The sequence below is a fragment of the Mixophyes fleayi genome, chromosome 6 (assembly GCF_038048845.1).
Source record: "Mixophyes fleayi isolate aMixFle1 chromosome 6, aMixFle1.hap1, whole genome shotgun sequence".
Lineage (NCBI taxonomy): Eukaryota > Metazoa > Chordata > Amphibia > Anura > Limnodynastidae > Mixophyes > Mixophyes fleayi.
In genome coordinates this window covers 187,577,230-187,595,375 of record NC_134407.1, presented here as the reverse complement: position 1 = coordinate 187,595,375, position 18,146 = coordinate 187,577,230, and the positions used below count along the sequence as shown (strand labels likewise).

At 40.3% G+C, this 18,146-nt stretch overlaps 1 protein-coding gene across 7 annotated transcripts in view; it reads right to left on the bottom strand.

Annotated features, from left to right (window-relative positions):
* PTPRT (protein tyrosine phosphatase receptor type T) overlaps window positions 1-17,367 on the bottom strand; it is a 190,047-nt gene extending 172,680 nt beyond the window's left edge. For 4 of the 7 annotated variants that reach the window (XM_075177592.1, XM_075177598.1, XM_075177593.1 and 1 more), the window contains exon 1: window positions 17,082-17,367. In XM_075177592.1, the coding sequence (XP_075033693.1) occupies window positions 17,082-17,154 (73 nt within the window). In that variant the 5' untranslated portion in view covers window positions 17,155-17,367. The remainder of the gene's footprint in view (window positions 1-17,081) is intronic. The other 3 variants (XM_075177596.1, XM_075177597.1, XM_075177599.1) reach the window with 1 other exon arrangement.
* Between the last annotated feature and the right edge of the window lie 779 nt (window positions 17,368-18,146).

The following is an 18,146-nucleotide window of genomic DNA, read 5'->3' as shown; positions in this document are numbered from 1 at the left end:
ACCAGTATGTTTTTGGAGTGTGGGAGGAAACCGGAGCACCCGGAGGAAACCCACGCAAACACAGGGAGAACATACAAACTCCACACAGATAAGGCCATGTTCGGGAATCGAACTCATGACCCCAGTGCTGTGAGGCAGAAGTGCTAACCACTAGGCCACTGTGCTGCCAATGATAGGGGGAATTCCGTCTGGAAATTTATGGCCAAATTCTGCCTAAATGAAATGTGCAGAATTACACACCCAAATGCACAATGAGGACAATATTCCATGGAAAAGTTTTGAAAATGTCTTTGAAACTAAGTGGTAAAAACTACATTAATAACATTGGCATTACAAAAAAAAGACAGGACATTATTCCGTCTATACAGTGATAAAAACTGAGACCATTGAACACATTTGTATGCATGCATATTAACTATGATGAAGCCATAGTTATCCATCTTTCAACATATATATATTCTAAAGAATAATCATGACATTGTCCCTTATCGATAGACTCAGATTTGTATCTTTGCTGCCGTTTGCGGCGTGTGAAATAGATGGACAGAACGTAGGAGAGCCTCACAATTAAGTAACCAGACACAGAGAAAAGAGTCAAATAAAAAAATAAAAAAAAGTAAAAAAAAAACAAAACACATAGAACAACCCAAAACACTTGTCGCCATCAGCAAAGCATTGTACTATGGCTCCAGAAAATATAACCATCACTATACTTGTTACAGTGTAGGTCAACACCTAATTGAGAACCAGAAGAAAACCATAGGAACCATTTATATTAATGAGTGTTAGAAACAGGTCTGTACGTACATTGTCACACTGTAGCACTCAACCATATTACACAAATAGTATCACCATGTTTGCACACGTTTTCATTATACTCATAATTATTAATAATAACAATAGTTATTAATAATAATAATAATAATATTCCCAGCATACAAATAGAAGCAGTAAACCCAGCAATATATTGCCACAATAGAAAGAACTGTTTGGAAACTGGAAATATGATGATATGGTGCGTCTCCTGCAATGCTGCTGTCCTGGTCCGCGCTCGTCATGGACGTTCCATAAATCTGATCCTGCTGTGTCTCTGCTAGAGACCTTCAGCTAATAATATTCCCTTTCATCTGTGAATATTTCCTTGGGTTCATTTATTTGGGACAACCACAGTTGTAGTCAGTGGGAAGTCGACAGAAGAAATATTAACTATTTAGTGATGAATTGCAGCAGACAGACTACATAACCTGTACACGGCGATCCCTGGTGGGAGTAGCCGCATAGTATTAGTTAAACTGCTGCGTGGCAACCTGATTAAGGTGTAGTCCGCTACAACTGATCTGTCACATGCAATTAATTGCATACGGTCACATTGATGTAAATAGCATGCGCTAGAACTGACAGAAAAAAATAGTATGTGACTAATTTCAATTGTATGTGTTCTCCAATGCGATTAGTTGCTCGCAATAGAAATGACCGATGTAGCCCCTGCCGTACCGCTATCCCTAGCTCTTTCTGTATTACGCTGTACTTGGATCTAGCAATGTGTTTTAGACATAATATCTATCTACTTACTACTTATCACTGACTTGAAATATAGATTTCTACACCCTCCTGATCAGATGGTGAATACCATTAAGTCTGTGGCTTGGATAGGTTGTGGGGCAAGTGTCAACAAGATGATTTTTCCATAGTTCTGGAGAAATCCACCCAGCTGTCACTCTGTATTTTATTATTAGGAATATTTATCAAGATTATTTTTATCGCTTGGAAACATGTGCTGCTGATGCTGGGAGCAGGAAGCATGAAGCATCGCGAATACCTGTTGAGTCTGAAAACCCAGTCATCCATTCAGTACATTTCTTCCAATGATAAACCTGAGCATTTTACATCCTGGTAAGAATTCAATCTTGGCAAGTTTCTGCACTGCCTGAACTGTATCGGGTATAACAAAACTGTCACGGACACCAGATCTACTATCGCTTTTCATATAGTCGTTCTATGCTCTAATTTGTGTTTCAGGGTGGGTTTATTTCATTTTTGTTTAAGCGTGCAGGCGGCCGTTTTGTAGACGAAACCAATATTCATGAGAATGAAAGCTATCAATGCAGTAGTGAAGCTGGAGATACCACTAAGGCATGAAATATACAAAAAATAATAATTCTACCCAACGGTACCATTTCTCAATCATTATTATTAACATATATAAGTTAGTTCCCTACAGTACCGCTACTTATCTGCCACTGTGTTAAAACTCTATGCCACAAGAAAAGAGAATAAACCCATGAGTTTATGCAGTTTTAGCCCTGTGTTCTTGTTTTACTCCAAAACTAATGGGGGGACCTCTGCCTCTCTACTATACCACGGACCTGTAGAATCGTTCATTGTAATGGGACGGATGATGCCAACCATCCGCCCCATTACACTAGCACTTCAAAAGCGCTAGGCATGCCCCCTTTGTGATGTGGCCACACACCCAGTCCTGAATTTCCAAATGTTGGGAGGTATGACACCTGGTATTACCAGACAGAGGTATGAGGGTCCTGCCCCCAAGCTTACAACATATAGGACAATAGGGGTTTAATACATGAGGTTAAGTGCCACATACTGCATATTGTTCTGGCCAAATTGCAAGTGGAAAGAGTGCTTAGTAAGGCTATATGATCCAGTCACATAGTATTGTTGGTTTAGGGGACACAAGTGTGCCTGTGTCCCAATATATATACAGTATATGCTCAGTTGGAATTATGGGGCCTAATATGTGCCAAGAAAGCATTTCCACACCACTACACTACCAGCCTGCACCATTTACACAAGGCAGGATGGATGCATGGATTCATGTTGTTTGCATGAAATTCTGACCTTACCATCTACATACCGCAGCAGAAGTCGAGATTTGTCAGATCAGGCAACGTTTTTACAACCTTCAACTGTCAAGTTTAGGTGACCCTGTGCCCACTGTAGCCTCAGTTTCCTGTAGCCCATCCACTTCATGGTTCGTGTGCTGTGCATTCAGGGCCCTCTTTCCTCTGGCTGTTAATGCCCAGTCTTTTTATTATACTGTTTGTTCCCTATTGTAAAGTGATATGCAGTCTTCTGGTGCTATTAAATAAATGTCAATAATATTCCATTGGTGTAAAACCAAGGTGTTGCACGTCAATGAGGTCCACATGCTAAATACACATCCATTACTTGTGTATAGGCATACTGTATTTTCTTATTACATATACTATACTAGTTGAAATGTTTTGTACTTGTTTTGCAACACTTTAGCTGTAGGTGGCTTATGTTGTGGTTTCACTTACAGTCAGACTGTGTAATATTATGCACTTTCTCTGGGCAATTTGCCTAATCGCAATTCCAGATGACTCACGCTGCTGTTCTTCCAGATGTAATGATTCATTCATTCTACTTGCAGTGTACAGGGTGTTTGCCTGTTTTGTAATTCAGGTGGTTACGGTGTACGGAAATGTACACACACACACACACACACACACACACACACGCACACACACACACTTTGTAGAGCGGTTTTCTTACCAGAGATAGCAGCTGTTCTTAAAGAACCGTCTGACACCTGTTATTTATACTGCCTGGTGTAAGTCTTATCTTCATTCACATTGTGACCTTCTCTTTGGATTGTCTTGGCTATTTTTCTGGTTCCTTGATCCAATGTTTCAATGCAGCTACAATTGCAGCAAACTCTGTGACAGTTTGGAAGAGAGTTCTAAATCCATCACAGAAGGATGTGCTAAATGTCTCTATAACAAAAAAAGTTGCATGGGGAATGTGGAAGATGTATATGCAAATTTGAACTTCATTTAAAACTGTGGACAATGAAAACTCCTTACAGAGTAGATGGTGATGTCTAATTTATCAACTGAATTTAAATTTTGACTGGATGCTTTTTTTTTTTAGTAGATATGCTATCTATATCTGTAACTAGTAGAGGAAATAAAGGACTATATTGATTTAGGGAATTTATCTTTTTGCCATTTATGGTGTTAGGAAAAATGTTCATCCCCCACAGTTAAATTAGCAACTGTAATTATATATAAGGCTGAAGTTGATGGCCCTTTGTTTTTTTCTTTCAGCCTTAAAGAGAACTGATAGCCCTTAGTGTAACATTACATTACATAGTGTTCTATGGGGTATATTTACTAAACTGCAGGTTTTCAAAAGTGGAGATGTTGCCTATAGCAACCAATCAGATTCTAACTGTCCTTTTGTAGAATGTACTAAATAAATGATAACTAGACTCTGATTGGTTGCAATAGGCAACATCTCCACTTTTTCAAACCCACAGCTTAGTAAATATACCTCTAAATGTGTAGAAAAAAATCCCAAATTAAAAACTACTTTTAAACAAATATGTCCAATTCTCTTGAATTGCTATGTTAACACATGACATGCAATAACAATTCAGATGAAGAGTAAAATATTGGACAGGTAGGCACTAGCCAAGAATTAAGAGCAGTAGTATTTTTGAAATCTGCAACATATTTGTGTTACAAGTGCATAAATATTTATATGTATATTTACATCTAACAGAACTGTAATGGTTTTTGTTTGTGATCACACACCTCTGTATGGGAATGTCCATGTACATTGTTTTTTCAATCACGCTTGTTTACAGCTGGAATAGCTGTCTATGATCTTCTGCCTACTTAGTTTGAGGGTAACGTTCTCTGATAGATTCTGTTTGAAATGCTGTGCTCATCTCTTGCTTTTGGTTTTGTGCTGTTTGAGCTGTCTTTAATCCAAAGCTTCAGGATGAAACCAACTTTCATGGTGTCTGTTCCATAGTCAATACGTTACATACATAGTTACACAGTTACTAAGAATGTAAAACATAATGGTCTTTAATTTCACCCTTCCATAGATTATTTTTCAGTGCTGTCATTGTTGGATTTCACAATGCATTAAGGAAACAAATATTGCCAGCAAAGCACAACTTCAAGTAGCCTACACTGAAGGGTGAAGTCAATTGGAAATTCACCCCATGCACTAATACTTTGGTCAGTTTTAATAGTCCTATAAACTGCGCACATTAGAAACAATGTTTAATGAGAATATATAGATGGTATAGTAGTTAAGCCACAGTCAGGAACTTAGAGCTTACACTGCCTGCTATGTGCTAGAAGACAGCATGTAAGTATAGTGTTTCTTTGGCTAGTATACATAGGCAATTTGCCCATGCCTTAGTGGCCTGGATTTCAGTGGGTCAGGACCCACAGCAGCCACGTGGTTATGGCTATTGTTATGCCCATAAAATTGGTAACTACCAACAATAATATCAATCTAAATTGTGCATGTCAATGTCAATTACATACATGAACTCTGCATCCCCTTCTAACTTCCCAGAACATATCTAATACAAATATAAATCATTGAAGCTCAAAGTAGTTTTAAGCAAAATAAACAGGTGCTAGTCAGATCTCATACAACCAAACTGCCAGTCTGCATCAAAGTTACTGTATTCCCATCAATTGTAAAGCGCTACGGAATATGTTGGCGCTATATAAATAAATGATTATGATGATGATGATGATGTATTCAGCTATATAGGTAATGGCTTTACCCGTATTTACTTTTACCTCTCCAGAAACCAGCGCTCATGTCCAACATAGTTCTCAGTATGTACCAGCAGTGACTAACTCTTTTGTTCAGTATGCACCAGTAATGTTAAACATCAGGGGCGCACCCAGGGGGGGTTTCCTAGTCCCCAGAAACCCCTGTCCTACCTGGGATGCTGTATGATTACAGTGGCTGACCCCTCTCCCGGGATCAGCCACTACTGCTTATAGCTTGGGAGGATCGTCTCCCAGTCAGTCCCCTGCTCTGTGAGCACAGCTTTCTGCAGGCAGTTTGGCCCCGCCCCTTCCTCCCACACAGCCAGCATGGGTGTAATGCAGGAGGCAGCAGAAGAAGGTAAGAATGTGTGTGTATATGACAGCTTACATGTATGTGTGTTTGATCCTGTGTGTGTGTTTGTGTATGTGTGAGTCTGTGTATATGGCAGTTTACATATCTGTGTTTGTGTGAGTCTGTGTTTATCAGTGTATATGGCAGTTTACATATCTGTGTTTGATCCTGTGTGTGTTTGTGTATGTGTGTCAGTCTGTGTTTGTCTGTGTATATGACAGCTTACATGTCTGTGTTTGATCCTGTCTGTGTTTATCTGTGCTTATCTGTGTATATGGCAGTTTACATGTCTGTGTGTTTGATCCTGTTTGTGTATGTGTGTGTCTGTGCTTGTCTGTGTATGGGATAATTTACATGTCTGTGTGTTTGACCCGATGTGTGTTTGTAGCCACGCTCCTACACATTCTGGTAACGCCCACTGGTATCGTGGCGTGGAAACCCCCCTCATCGAATCCTGCGTTTGCCCCTGAACATATTCTATCAACAGCTCCTAACACATACTAACAGTTCAAATATTGTACCAGAGTGCTCAACACACTTCTACAAGCAGTTCCAACACATTATACCAGCAATGGAAAACACACTGCGCTAAAAGTCCACTCAATGTACACGCAATGACCAACACATTTACCCAGCATGCACCAGTTGTACTCAACACATTTTCCCAGTAGTGCTAAGCATGTAATACCAGCACTCGGCACATTTACCGTGCCTAATATATTTACATCATCATCATCATTTATTTATATAGCGCCAACATATTCTGTAGCGCTTTTTCAATTGGGGACAAACATAGTAAACTAATAAACAAACTGGGTAAAACAGACAAAGAGGTGAGAAGACCCTGCTCGCAAGCTTACAATCTATTGGACAATGGGAGTTTGACATATGAGGTTAAGTCTTAAGGTAAAACATCAGCAGATCCGATTGGCCACTCAGAGAGAACTGGGAAATAGACCTCAAAAGTTACAACATCCTGGTTATGTCAAATTACTCAGGCAAAAGGCATAAGGGCATGGCAATATATGGTGATGAAGGCACCAACAATACCGTCTGAATAATTCCTGCTTTGGTCGCCGGGCGGAAATGTTTTGTTCTCATAGTGACTGTTTGCTCAGCCCTTATTCATGGCACAACCATAGTGGTAAAGCAAAAATAACTATATTTGCAAGCAGAGTACATTTTCAATAAATTATATGGACAGGGACTAATCTGCACAGAGAAACTAGCTAGAGGAACATTCAAATGAGACACACTAATGTTTCATCAATAGACTTTGATACAACACTTCCACTTAGTGGTCCGATAACCATGAAAATATATTGAATGCGTGCACGCAATTACCAAACAATAACTTCAACAAATCATGTCTTAGATAAGGGGGGCAAAGCATCAAGAGTTCTATGCATTTCACTTTGTCATAGAATTAAGCATTTTTTTCCAGTTTGGCACCATTTAAATCAGACACATGGACATGACACCATACGTAGGGCTACATTTACTAAACTGCGGGTTTGAAAAAGTAAAGATGTTGCCTATAGCAACCAATTAGATTCTAGTTATCATTTATTTAGAACATTCTACAAAATGACAGCTAGAATCTGATTGGTTGCTATGGGCAACATCTCCACTTTTTCAAACTCGCAGTTTAGTAAATATACCCCGTAGACTCTCTATTCACAGCAGGTATACAAGGGTCATATTTGGACACTGAACATACTTTCTCTAAGTCAAAGACCCCTCTGAGCTGCGGTGTCACACAAATTCCCAGCCTGCAGACCCTGGATATCAGCCTTTGGCTTTATGCTCTGCTCTAGCAGGTTCTTTGCAGGATATTTTGGGGAATTCAGCGGTAGAGAGACCTTGCCCAGGGCATCAGCCGTGTGGAGGGACTGATTAGACTTTAGTTTGCTAGGTTGCAACAAGACAGGGAGAGAATGGTGTTGTCAGTATTGCAAGCCCATGATTATAAATCAATACATGTATATTTCATAGTGTTGCAGCATCTCATGAACCATTACATTTACAAGCAGATGATTCACAGAAAGCACAAACATCATGTGTAAAGCTGTTAGCCTATACACATCTGTCATTGTGTTGCACTGGGTATGAAACAACCTGTTTTGTTTTCATGGAATCTTGAGACACTGCTAGTTTGGATTAGACAGAGTGAAGTTTCAAGTTGTTTCAGAAGTGATGTGCAGTTTGTCATTAAAGGCCTTCGGTTCCAATGCAGTGAGCTATGAAACGCTAATAGCAAGGTGCACATTAATTCCACATTCCTGGCGTTTCTACATTCCACATGGTTTGAATGGCCCCTCACATGACCAGAGTAAAAATCATTACAATCAAGGATAGACGGTTGTCATTCAAAGTAATGTTGGCTTCCACTAGTAGCACCCCTATCTGAGGGCGCCATTCTGGGGTGATCTGGGGTTGTCAAGAATAGCAATGTTGGGTTCCATTGGTAGCATCCCCAGTGCCAAATGATAGCTGAAGTCAGGCTGGCGTTGAGATATAGATCTCTGCCCCGATAGGAAAGGGACAATCGGTCCCTGGAGTACTGCCATTGCCCTTTTCTACCTCTCCAGGTCTTGGGGAGCTGTGTGTCCGCCGAAAGTGGAGGGACCATGACTTAGGGCTGTTACCTTTGCTTGTAGCCTTGAAGGAAATAGGGGGAGAAGCTTGGATTGATAAACAGCAGTCCCTGAGAGTGACAAGGATACTGGTGATTCTACCCTGTATGTTGCCTGTGCCAGACTGTAGTGTTTCAAGTTATTATTTAAATATGTTTATTGCTGTTTGGTGTTACCATTTTGTTAAATAAACTTATTTGTTTTATTTTGGATAGTTGCCTGGATGATGTTGAACCTTGGATAGGTACAGGGAAGGCCAGCTGTGCGGTGCCTAAAGTTACGTTAAACCCGGTATCCTCACAGGTATATTTTAGCGATACCTTCATATAGATACACAGAGAAGATTTCAGATTAAAGGTTGGGACTAATCATCTTCTCACTACACTCTTTACCCAACTTCTACAGCACTGACATAATTCATGCTTTGTGCTTTAGTTAAACTACAAAAGCTAAAACTGGTTAAATCTATTTGTATTAAAAAAAAAATGACTGTAATTATGGTATCATTTATATAAACTATGCAATTTAAAAAATATTTACTACTCCATCTCAAAGGATTTTCTCATGTGATAAAAAATGCTCCGGTCAATTAGAGTAATTCATCCGTGTATGATTAATAAAGCCATTAAAATATGGCCTGTTGGTGATACGTGAGCAGGCAGTTCAGAAACTGCTCTGTACTACAAAATCTCACAATCAGAATGAACTACCTTCGATGCAAATATAACTCCCAACATGTGGATGGGTGGGGAGTGTCGGAAAGTGTTTGTGGCTGGGTGGAGGGGGGACTTGCTGTCATCTAATACTCGTTCCATGTAACTGTAGAAAGTGAGCTGGCCATGTCCAGGCGGCTAAAAGTGCAATCAAAAAATAATATTAAAATAAAATAAATCAATAAAATAGATCATGAATGTCAGTTCTAGTCCAAGTTTCCATGCTCTTATACCCATTATGATGTTAGTGATCTACCGTATTTCCCCATGTATATGACGCTCCACTGTATAAGACGCACCTATATAAATCGTGTGAAAAAATTTGAGGATAAACATTATCCTCAATTTTTTCACAGAGTAATTGTGCAGCGGGTACAGAGAGGAGAGACGGAGATCTAGCGCTATTGTCAATTCTGCCTTCCCCTGTCAGATGATTCCTTTGTCCAGTAAAGTCTTCTGTCTTCTGTCCATTCTGATCCTGATGCTGGAAAGCCGCTTACCGTCCTCTTCGCGATGACCGGATGTCCAAACAGGACTTTGACAAGGTCCTGATTGGAAAAACGGCAAATGCAGAAACCGGAAGTGTGCGTTCCAACTGCGGTTCATGCACCACATCCGGTCATCGCGAAGAGGACGGTAAGTTACTTTCCAGCATCAGGATCAGAACGGACAGAAGAAAGAAGACTTTACCGGACAGAGGAATCATCTGACAGGGTAAGCGCTATTACCCCTGTATAAGACGCACCCAGTTTTTAGACCCAAAATTTTGGGGAAAAAGGTGCGTCTTATACGTGGGGAAATACGGTATACTAAAACAGAACCTCATCCTTAGCCCAATAACAGTACATAGCTGAAGAACCAGCTTTGATTCTCCTAGCAGGCACTCACATGTGGCAAACATTGTTCGGCATACACAAGATACAATTTCTTGTCCCTGGGCCAGGTTATGTTAAAATGATGCCATCAAATAAGGCTTATTTGATGGCAACACACAAAGCAACACAGGGCTGCCAGTTGGTAAGACTCTACACATTCCTGTCTATTTATAAGATGCTATGGTGCTCTGTAATTAACTCGGATCAGCAGCACAATTCTTCCACTAAGCCAGGGCTTTAATGGTTAATGTGCAAAAAAAAAAAAAAAAAAGACACCCGCACAGCTGCATGTCATTATCTAGCTTGTCACTGTCTATATTTTTAAGCATTTCTCATATACCAGCCAAGACTTCAGTAAGGTGGCAGCTGAAGGACATCAAATGGTGCAAACTGCTGGTCAGGGCTCCAAGCCACTTCCCAAACTCTATTACATGTGTGCGCAGGGCTGCCAAGAGGAATTCAGGGCCCCGGTACAACAAATTTGTGGGCCCCCCCCTTATAGTTGAGCATGCAAATTTTTTCAAAGTTGTAGTTAGGCATTTGGGGGCGTGGCTAACATCAAAATCACTAGGCACTCAATTCGCCGGAGCGTCACATATGTCCAAGCACTCCTGACTTTCAGGACATCTACCACCACAGTGTAGTATACAAAGAATGCAGTGTGTACACAAACAGTTCAGTCTTGGCCTGCACCTAACATTGGGCACAACACTCACCAAAAATTGGTATTGTCCCTACTAGAATCACAACATTTCACACACTCTGCTGCTCTCTCCTACCTGTTCTTCTCACTTTCTCCACCTGTGGCTGCTGGTTTCTTTAGTTGTGGCTTGTCTGGATCCTGGAATGTTGAAGGACCTATTTGGAAAAAAAAATGGCTACACTTAGAAAATTACAGCCAGCCCCGGCGTTAAATCAATAGCACCCACAATTAATAATTAGGCATTCCTCCAGCCCCAACATTAAAATAATAGTATTCACATTTAATAAATAAACCTATTCCCTTCCTGCAAACAGCAATACCTATTTCCCGCAACCATCACTGCCATTAAATAACTCATAGTCACATTTAATAAATAGACCTCATTCTCCCCAAACTCATCCCCACATTCAATAGCCCCCAAACCACCCCATCTTAAATTAAGTCCCCACTATTAAATTGCCTCCCCATCACCCTACAAACAAAATAGCACCCATTAATTTGCCACCATCTACCTCACACTCACTACATTGCAACAAGCCCCCTGTGCACATTACTGTGCCCCTTCATCACTACACTGTGCCCCCTTATGTTCACACTGCGCCCTCCATGCTGCTTCCCCTCCTTTTTATTCACTCTGTACATTTCTCCCACTTTTTTTTCATTCTGTACATCTCTCCCCACTTTTTTTTCATTCTGTACATCTCTCCCTGCTTTTTTTTCATTCTGTACATCTCTCCCCACTTTTTTTTTCATTCTGTACATCTCTCCCCACTTTTTTTTCATTCTGTACATCTCTCCCCACTTTTTTTTTCATTCTGTACATCTTTCCCCACTTTTTTTTTCATTCTGTACATCTCTCCCCCTTCTTTGTCACACTCTCCCTTTCTACTTTCCTTCCCTTGACTCTCTGTTCTTTACTTACTTGTTAGTTTCTTTCTTTTCTTCTGTGTTCTCTTCTTTCTTCTTGCTTGGTCCCCTCTGCGACGTTCCTCACTGACTGTCGGGCGTGACTTGATGACGTCACGCCCGACAGTCAGTGTGAAACGAGCAGAGAGGAGGGAGGGCGGCGCGATCAGGTGAATATGTAAATTTTTTTTTTTTTTAACTATCTAGCTCCCCCCACCAACGGACGGGTCGGACACCCCAAGCCCCCCCCCCCCCCTCCCCGGGAAAAAAAAAAAAAAAAAGAAGACAAAAAAAAAAAAAAATTGCAATAAAGAAAAGTGTAAAAAATAAAATAAAATTCAGCGGTGGGGGCCCGGTCCGGGCCCCCTGGCATGGCCGGGCCCGGGTAAATAGTACCCGCTCCCCCCCCCTCTCGGCGGCCCTGTGTGTGCGGGCACAAGTATTGCCAGTCTCTACATGGTATTTGTTTACTGCCAGCCTCTACAGCCCTTCTTAGACAAAAGACAGGTTTGTAATGTACTCTGCAGTTGCTAAAAGTGGCATACTCTGAACTAAATAGTCTACTTTATGGGTGGTGCTTGTTGAATAATCCTGTTACCCCCAAGATGTGCCAAGCTTAATACATGTGCGCTAGACTCAGAAGTCACAATTTTTATATTGCTGGCTTAACCGAAGTGAATCCTTTCTTTATACGCCCAATCAAAACCTTTATGTTTCAGTGCCAAAATTACAGGTAATGATGTTTACCCACTCATTCGCTGGCAACAACTCTTCTTCTCAGTCCACAGACTGCAGTCACAGGCTGCACCCCGATGTGACGCACTAAACGTTTGTTACATTTACAAAGCGAGAGCGGGACGAGTTATACAAGATCCATAATTGAAAGATTTTATCAACTTAAAAAGAAGCGGGTTTATAAAACCCACATCTCTGAGTCCCTGTGTGCTGACAGTGCCCCCTTATGGCCAGTCCTTGTACTGTGTATGCATTAACCTTCTCTAACACAGGTGCTAGCAGCCAATTCTGGCAGTAAAAACAGTCTTTATCCAGGCACTACATTGTTGGATCTCTACGAACAAGCTGCTTGTTGAGCGCGTACAGAGGAGAGGATTGTGTTACCGCCAGGTATTTGGCACAGTTCATTTTTGGATATGCCCGTTTACCCATTTTATATGGCTATAGAGGATGTGGGAAACTGGCAAACAGGCTTCTAAGTGGAAATGTAGATACAAGGTGGCTAAATGCCTGCACTTGATTGTCTCAGTGTCTTCATTTTAACCTAATGACTATTTAAGTATTTTATATGTAATATAAAACTAGATTACAGGTAGGTGAAGGTGATAATTTAACCCTTTGTTTGAAAAAGCAACAAAATCTTGTGCTTTGGCTTTTTTTTTTTAAGAAGAATTGCATAGAAGGGCTGATACGGAAGTGCCCTATCCCCCAACCTGATTCTTGGGCTAGTTACTTGCCTTGTCCCAGATTATCTATCTCAGATGTAAGTTATATAGGACACATAAGAAAAAGTGATACAAGAAGACTGACATAGCTCAGTGTGTTTCTATAAAAAAGAGGATATAAATAAATTAACATGGGTGTTATACTTACTACATTGTCATTAGAAATCTATTTCTAACTCTATTTCCTTCAGAATTCGGTTGTTTTTTTTTCATGCGCATCGAGGCAGCAGACAACAAATACATATATATTTAATACAGCCTTGCTGTCCTATGTGCTGTACAAATCAGCCTGGCTCTCTGCGCTGGTCTAGTGAATTAATCCTATGAAAAAACACAATGAGGATCATTATTAGCAACCCTTCCTGTAGAAGATGGTAAAGGTTCCCCTCTGGTATGGAAGTGGTTAACCTGTCTGTGAGTCTGACAAGGACCGTGGGCAGGCTGTGTTGGCTCCCCCAGCCCACTGATTCATAGTGTTTAGATCTTCCACATGCCTCAATCTCTGTCTCTCTCCTCCATATCAATGCGTTTGTAGAAATTGATCAAATATTGCAGAGCCTGTCAGTGTGTGTTTACATTACACCAGTGAGGAGCACTTGAACCAGCATTTCTGAGGAGCTTGGTTAACCCTTGAAGAAGGTGATGTGTGAAGCTTACAAGAACTCTCTTTGTACAACATGTATGCTTCTCCCTTTATTATAGAAGAACAACTGTGAAATTCAGGGCTAAGAATGGGTATCCCAAGTCACCCATGTGTATATCCTTTTTTTTTATCAGCTGTATGTCTATGGGTCAGAAAGAGGTTTCTCTCTCTCTCTCTCTCTCTCTCTCTCTCTCTCTCTCCCCCCCCTCCCCCTCTCTCTCCCTCTCTCTCACCCTATTATATATATCCACTATTGATACATTGATGCTACAAATGATGGATAGATACATGTGCCTTTTACATTAGATCCTATATATAGCAGCCCTGGACATCACAGGGCAGAGTATGTTACAACAGGTAAGGATAGTGACATGTAATTAATGTTAAGTTCACTGTAGCAGGCCCACTGTGTCCACATATTGCTGTGAAGACTTACTTGATAATAAGTCTGCTCAAATTGCTCAATTAGCCTGGCCCATATTAACTCTCAGCTAATTAGTGATAATGACGATACTGTACCTATTGTTCGCTACATACTGAAAACTGACAATTAATTTCATTTAAGGGAGGAAAGCTTTAATGGTAATTACGGCATCTCTGCTTTCATTGCAATGTTAAATCTGTAAAACTCTAGAGAATTTTGAGGGACATTTTATTTTCACAGATGAGGCAAAACTATGTTTAAGCATAAATATACAATAAACATCATTTTCATGGTAGTGTCCTTTTTAAGTTGACAGACATTGCACTGAGATTTGTTAGATGGTCCCCTTCCCAGGGCAGGCTGGGCTGGGGGGCAGAGGGGCATCAGTACCCTGGGCTGGTCCCATACTGGGCTACCTTGTGCTGGGATACTGGGCCACCTGCATATTTTTTGCTTTAAAATGTTCCTAATAGGCTGTTGTGTTGAGTCTTGCCCCCTGGGCTAAAATTTGTCAGCAGTCTCCTGTCCCCTTACCAGCCACATCTGAACCTACAATGTTATACTTTACAAGACAGCTTCTCTGACAGCCCATTGTCTGGGGTAGAGTTCTTCCCGGGCTGGATAAAAGAAGTTTCATTATACATATATGTGACCTGTTCCTTCACAAGAAACAATTCTGTGGATCTGAATGCTTCTAACTGAACATTCACCTTCACCGCTACAATTGATATTTCTGATACCTTTTAGAACTTTTGATACACTGGATCATTTTGAGATACATCTACAGCCAAACAAAATCACGTAAATACTCTGTATGTGAAAATAAAATAAAAGATAGTTTGGTGCGCTAAAACAAACAATACATAAATCACTGTGTCTGCATATACATAAACAGGAGAATGTTGTGCACAATATAGCTGGCACCTTGTTTTCACTAATTTCACATAAATACTCTGTATTATTTGATAGTGTTGAGTATTCGATATTATTGTGTATATACTTAGTGTCACAATGTCACTTGAAAGTAACACAAAACTGTTAAGACAGCTCTCTGTATATTGCACTTTCAAATATAAGGAGAAACTCGCAGCTGCCATACGGTATCTTCAGAGGTGAGTAGGAAAATTAAACAGCAATTGAAAAAGTGCCAATCAGAAATTAATTAGATATAAGAAAACGGCATCCTCTGCTGCGTAATGAATGTCAATTTGATTTATAATAATAAGTTTTAAACAAGGCATCTCACCATAGTACCTGCAAGAGAAACCCCATAATGTGCCTTGATTGTTGCTAATGACATCAATATTAATATAGAAATAATATAGAACAATTTAAGATATTGGGCACCAATAAACAAAAAAAACAGAGCAGCCTTATATGTAGACAAACAACCAGTGTGTGTGTGTGTATATATATATATATATATATATATATATATATATATATATATATATATATATAAAAAATCGCATTTCATGTTTATTATCAGATGCCTCTCTAAAGACACCCACAGCACTATATGAAGCACTTTTTCGTTAGAAATGAGTGTGTAAATGTTCTGCATTAATGTACTTCTCAGCAGGTGCATTCTTTGGAGTTTATAGAAATTATTATAGCTTTGCTTACACACACACTTGGCACACTCCTTTGGATTGCAGGGTATGCAGCCAGCACAAGTGTGTCTCACACTCCCACCCCCAAAAATAGCTGTTTGGGACACAGACACACGCAGCAGCAGCAGCTGTGATGACAATACAGCTCAGAGAATCAGCTGAGTGTTAACGAGCTTTGAAACTAAATTGGTCAGCAATCCGGACATTAAGGTATGCGTCCTAAGACCTCATGCTCAATCAGCTATGGGTCCTTTTTAGACCTTTGGTAACTGATGCCTCTGACACCTCTTCTTTGTGTTCCTCATTCTTCCAACAACTGTTCTTTTTCTGCATTAACATCTTCTTCTACACACTCTATCATGTTTCCACTTTTCTCCCATTGCGACACATCTCAGTCTGATCCCCTTTCCCTCACCTGGTTCTTCTACTTGCCTACACTACACTTACTTCTCCTGCCATCAGCATAACCAAAGGTATTTATTCCCTCGCAATTTAACATCATCATCATCAGTTAAACACCTTTCGGCGGTCCAAGAGTCATATAAGCTCATATTATACTTCCTTTTAGAACAAAGGTGCTTAAACTGTGCAGATGGCAATCTTTCCCATCTACCCAATAACAGTAAGGGCACAAGATAAAGACATACAATACAAGGATGCGAGGTAAGTGTAATCAGATGTATTATAATAAAACTAAAACACAACGTCATGATATATAAGGGAAACTGCAATTGTGAACTCATGTAACAACATCTAAAAGCACACTCATTACAGTATGGAAGATAATACTGAAACATAACATTACATATACAGTTTATTCAAAGCTTTTTTGTGTGTCCTGATTACCTGAAACAATAAAGTCAAATGTATGGTAGAAATAAGCATGGAGCTGTCTAACCCTGTCCTGATATTCTGCAGTCATTATATGACTGGACATTACATGGAAACCCAGCAAGATCTGATAATCTGCAGTTATGTGATCAGTGGACATGAGATAGAAACTCTGAACGTTCTAATCCTATCCTGATGAAAGTGTCACGTTCTATGCTCTAGAAATCATCTGAACTACAAACACTTATCACTAGACAAAACTGCTGTTGGTGACCCGATCACTGGCAGTTCTCCCCACAGTGGAATGGGAACAGAGTAGACGAGGGATAGAGGAAGGTGAGTAAAGTTACATTACCTGCAGATACCTCTCCCTCCGTTGCACAAAATAACTGGAGGAGGATGGTGAGTAGATAGACAGTCCCATGCATGGTAACCTGCAAAGAGTATCCACCATGTGCCAGACTGGCTAGAGGGTGAGGGGATTAACATCCTATGAGCATCTCTGCGAAAGTGAGAGGTACAGTAGGTTGGTAAGAGAGCAATGCTGGCATAGGCAGCCGCTGTTGCTCAGATGCACTGCTCGGAATTGAAGTGGCTTTAAATGATCGAGGAAGGATTGAGAGAGAGCGAGAGAGAACAGTTTAAAGATTTCCCCGGAGCCCTAATGCCTGCCTCTCTCTCATCCCTCCCCACACTGATCGCAGTCGCCAGCTGCACTGCTACACACAGCCTTCAAGGGTTAAAGCATCAGCCAAAATATCGAACATGAAAATTTGATGTTACAATTACATATTGAGGCTGGTAAATGCAGCAACAGGAGCAGTTATTTGGAATAATAACGTATAGGGAAGCTAGCATGAAACAGATGACTTACAGGGAAGCCTGAATTGAATCCAAGTGAGAAGTTATACTGATGTGTTATAGAGGGTAATACGATGGATTTTGGATAGAGCTTACATCTACTAACTGAAGGAGATTGATTGTATGAAGCAACAAGTGGAATTGCATGAAAGTGTAGACGCAGCAATAGTAATCAGAAGGGGGCAGAAATCCCTGTAAAGGTTATGGAGACCGCTCTAGGCAGTTAAGCCTTATTTGTTAACACACAACTGTCCTCTACTCTTTTCATGTATGCACTTCTTATATGCAATTAAACAGCAAGCACTGATCACACGGATAGGTACAATGTGTAGAGATGTCAATTTGCCAAATAGAAGCCTTGTTCTAGTACGCCCCTAGAGTCTGCCCTTTGTAATTACTTTTTTGGGGGGCTAATTTCACGCTCTGTTTTTTTTATGTGTAAAATCAGGTAACTTATGCACATGTACAATGATGACTTCCACATTTCCCGTGTCTACGGGCTAATATCTTAATAATAAAAAAAAGGATGAAAGCTTTTTGAAAAATGGAAATATGATTA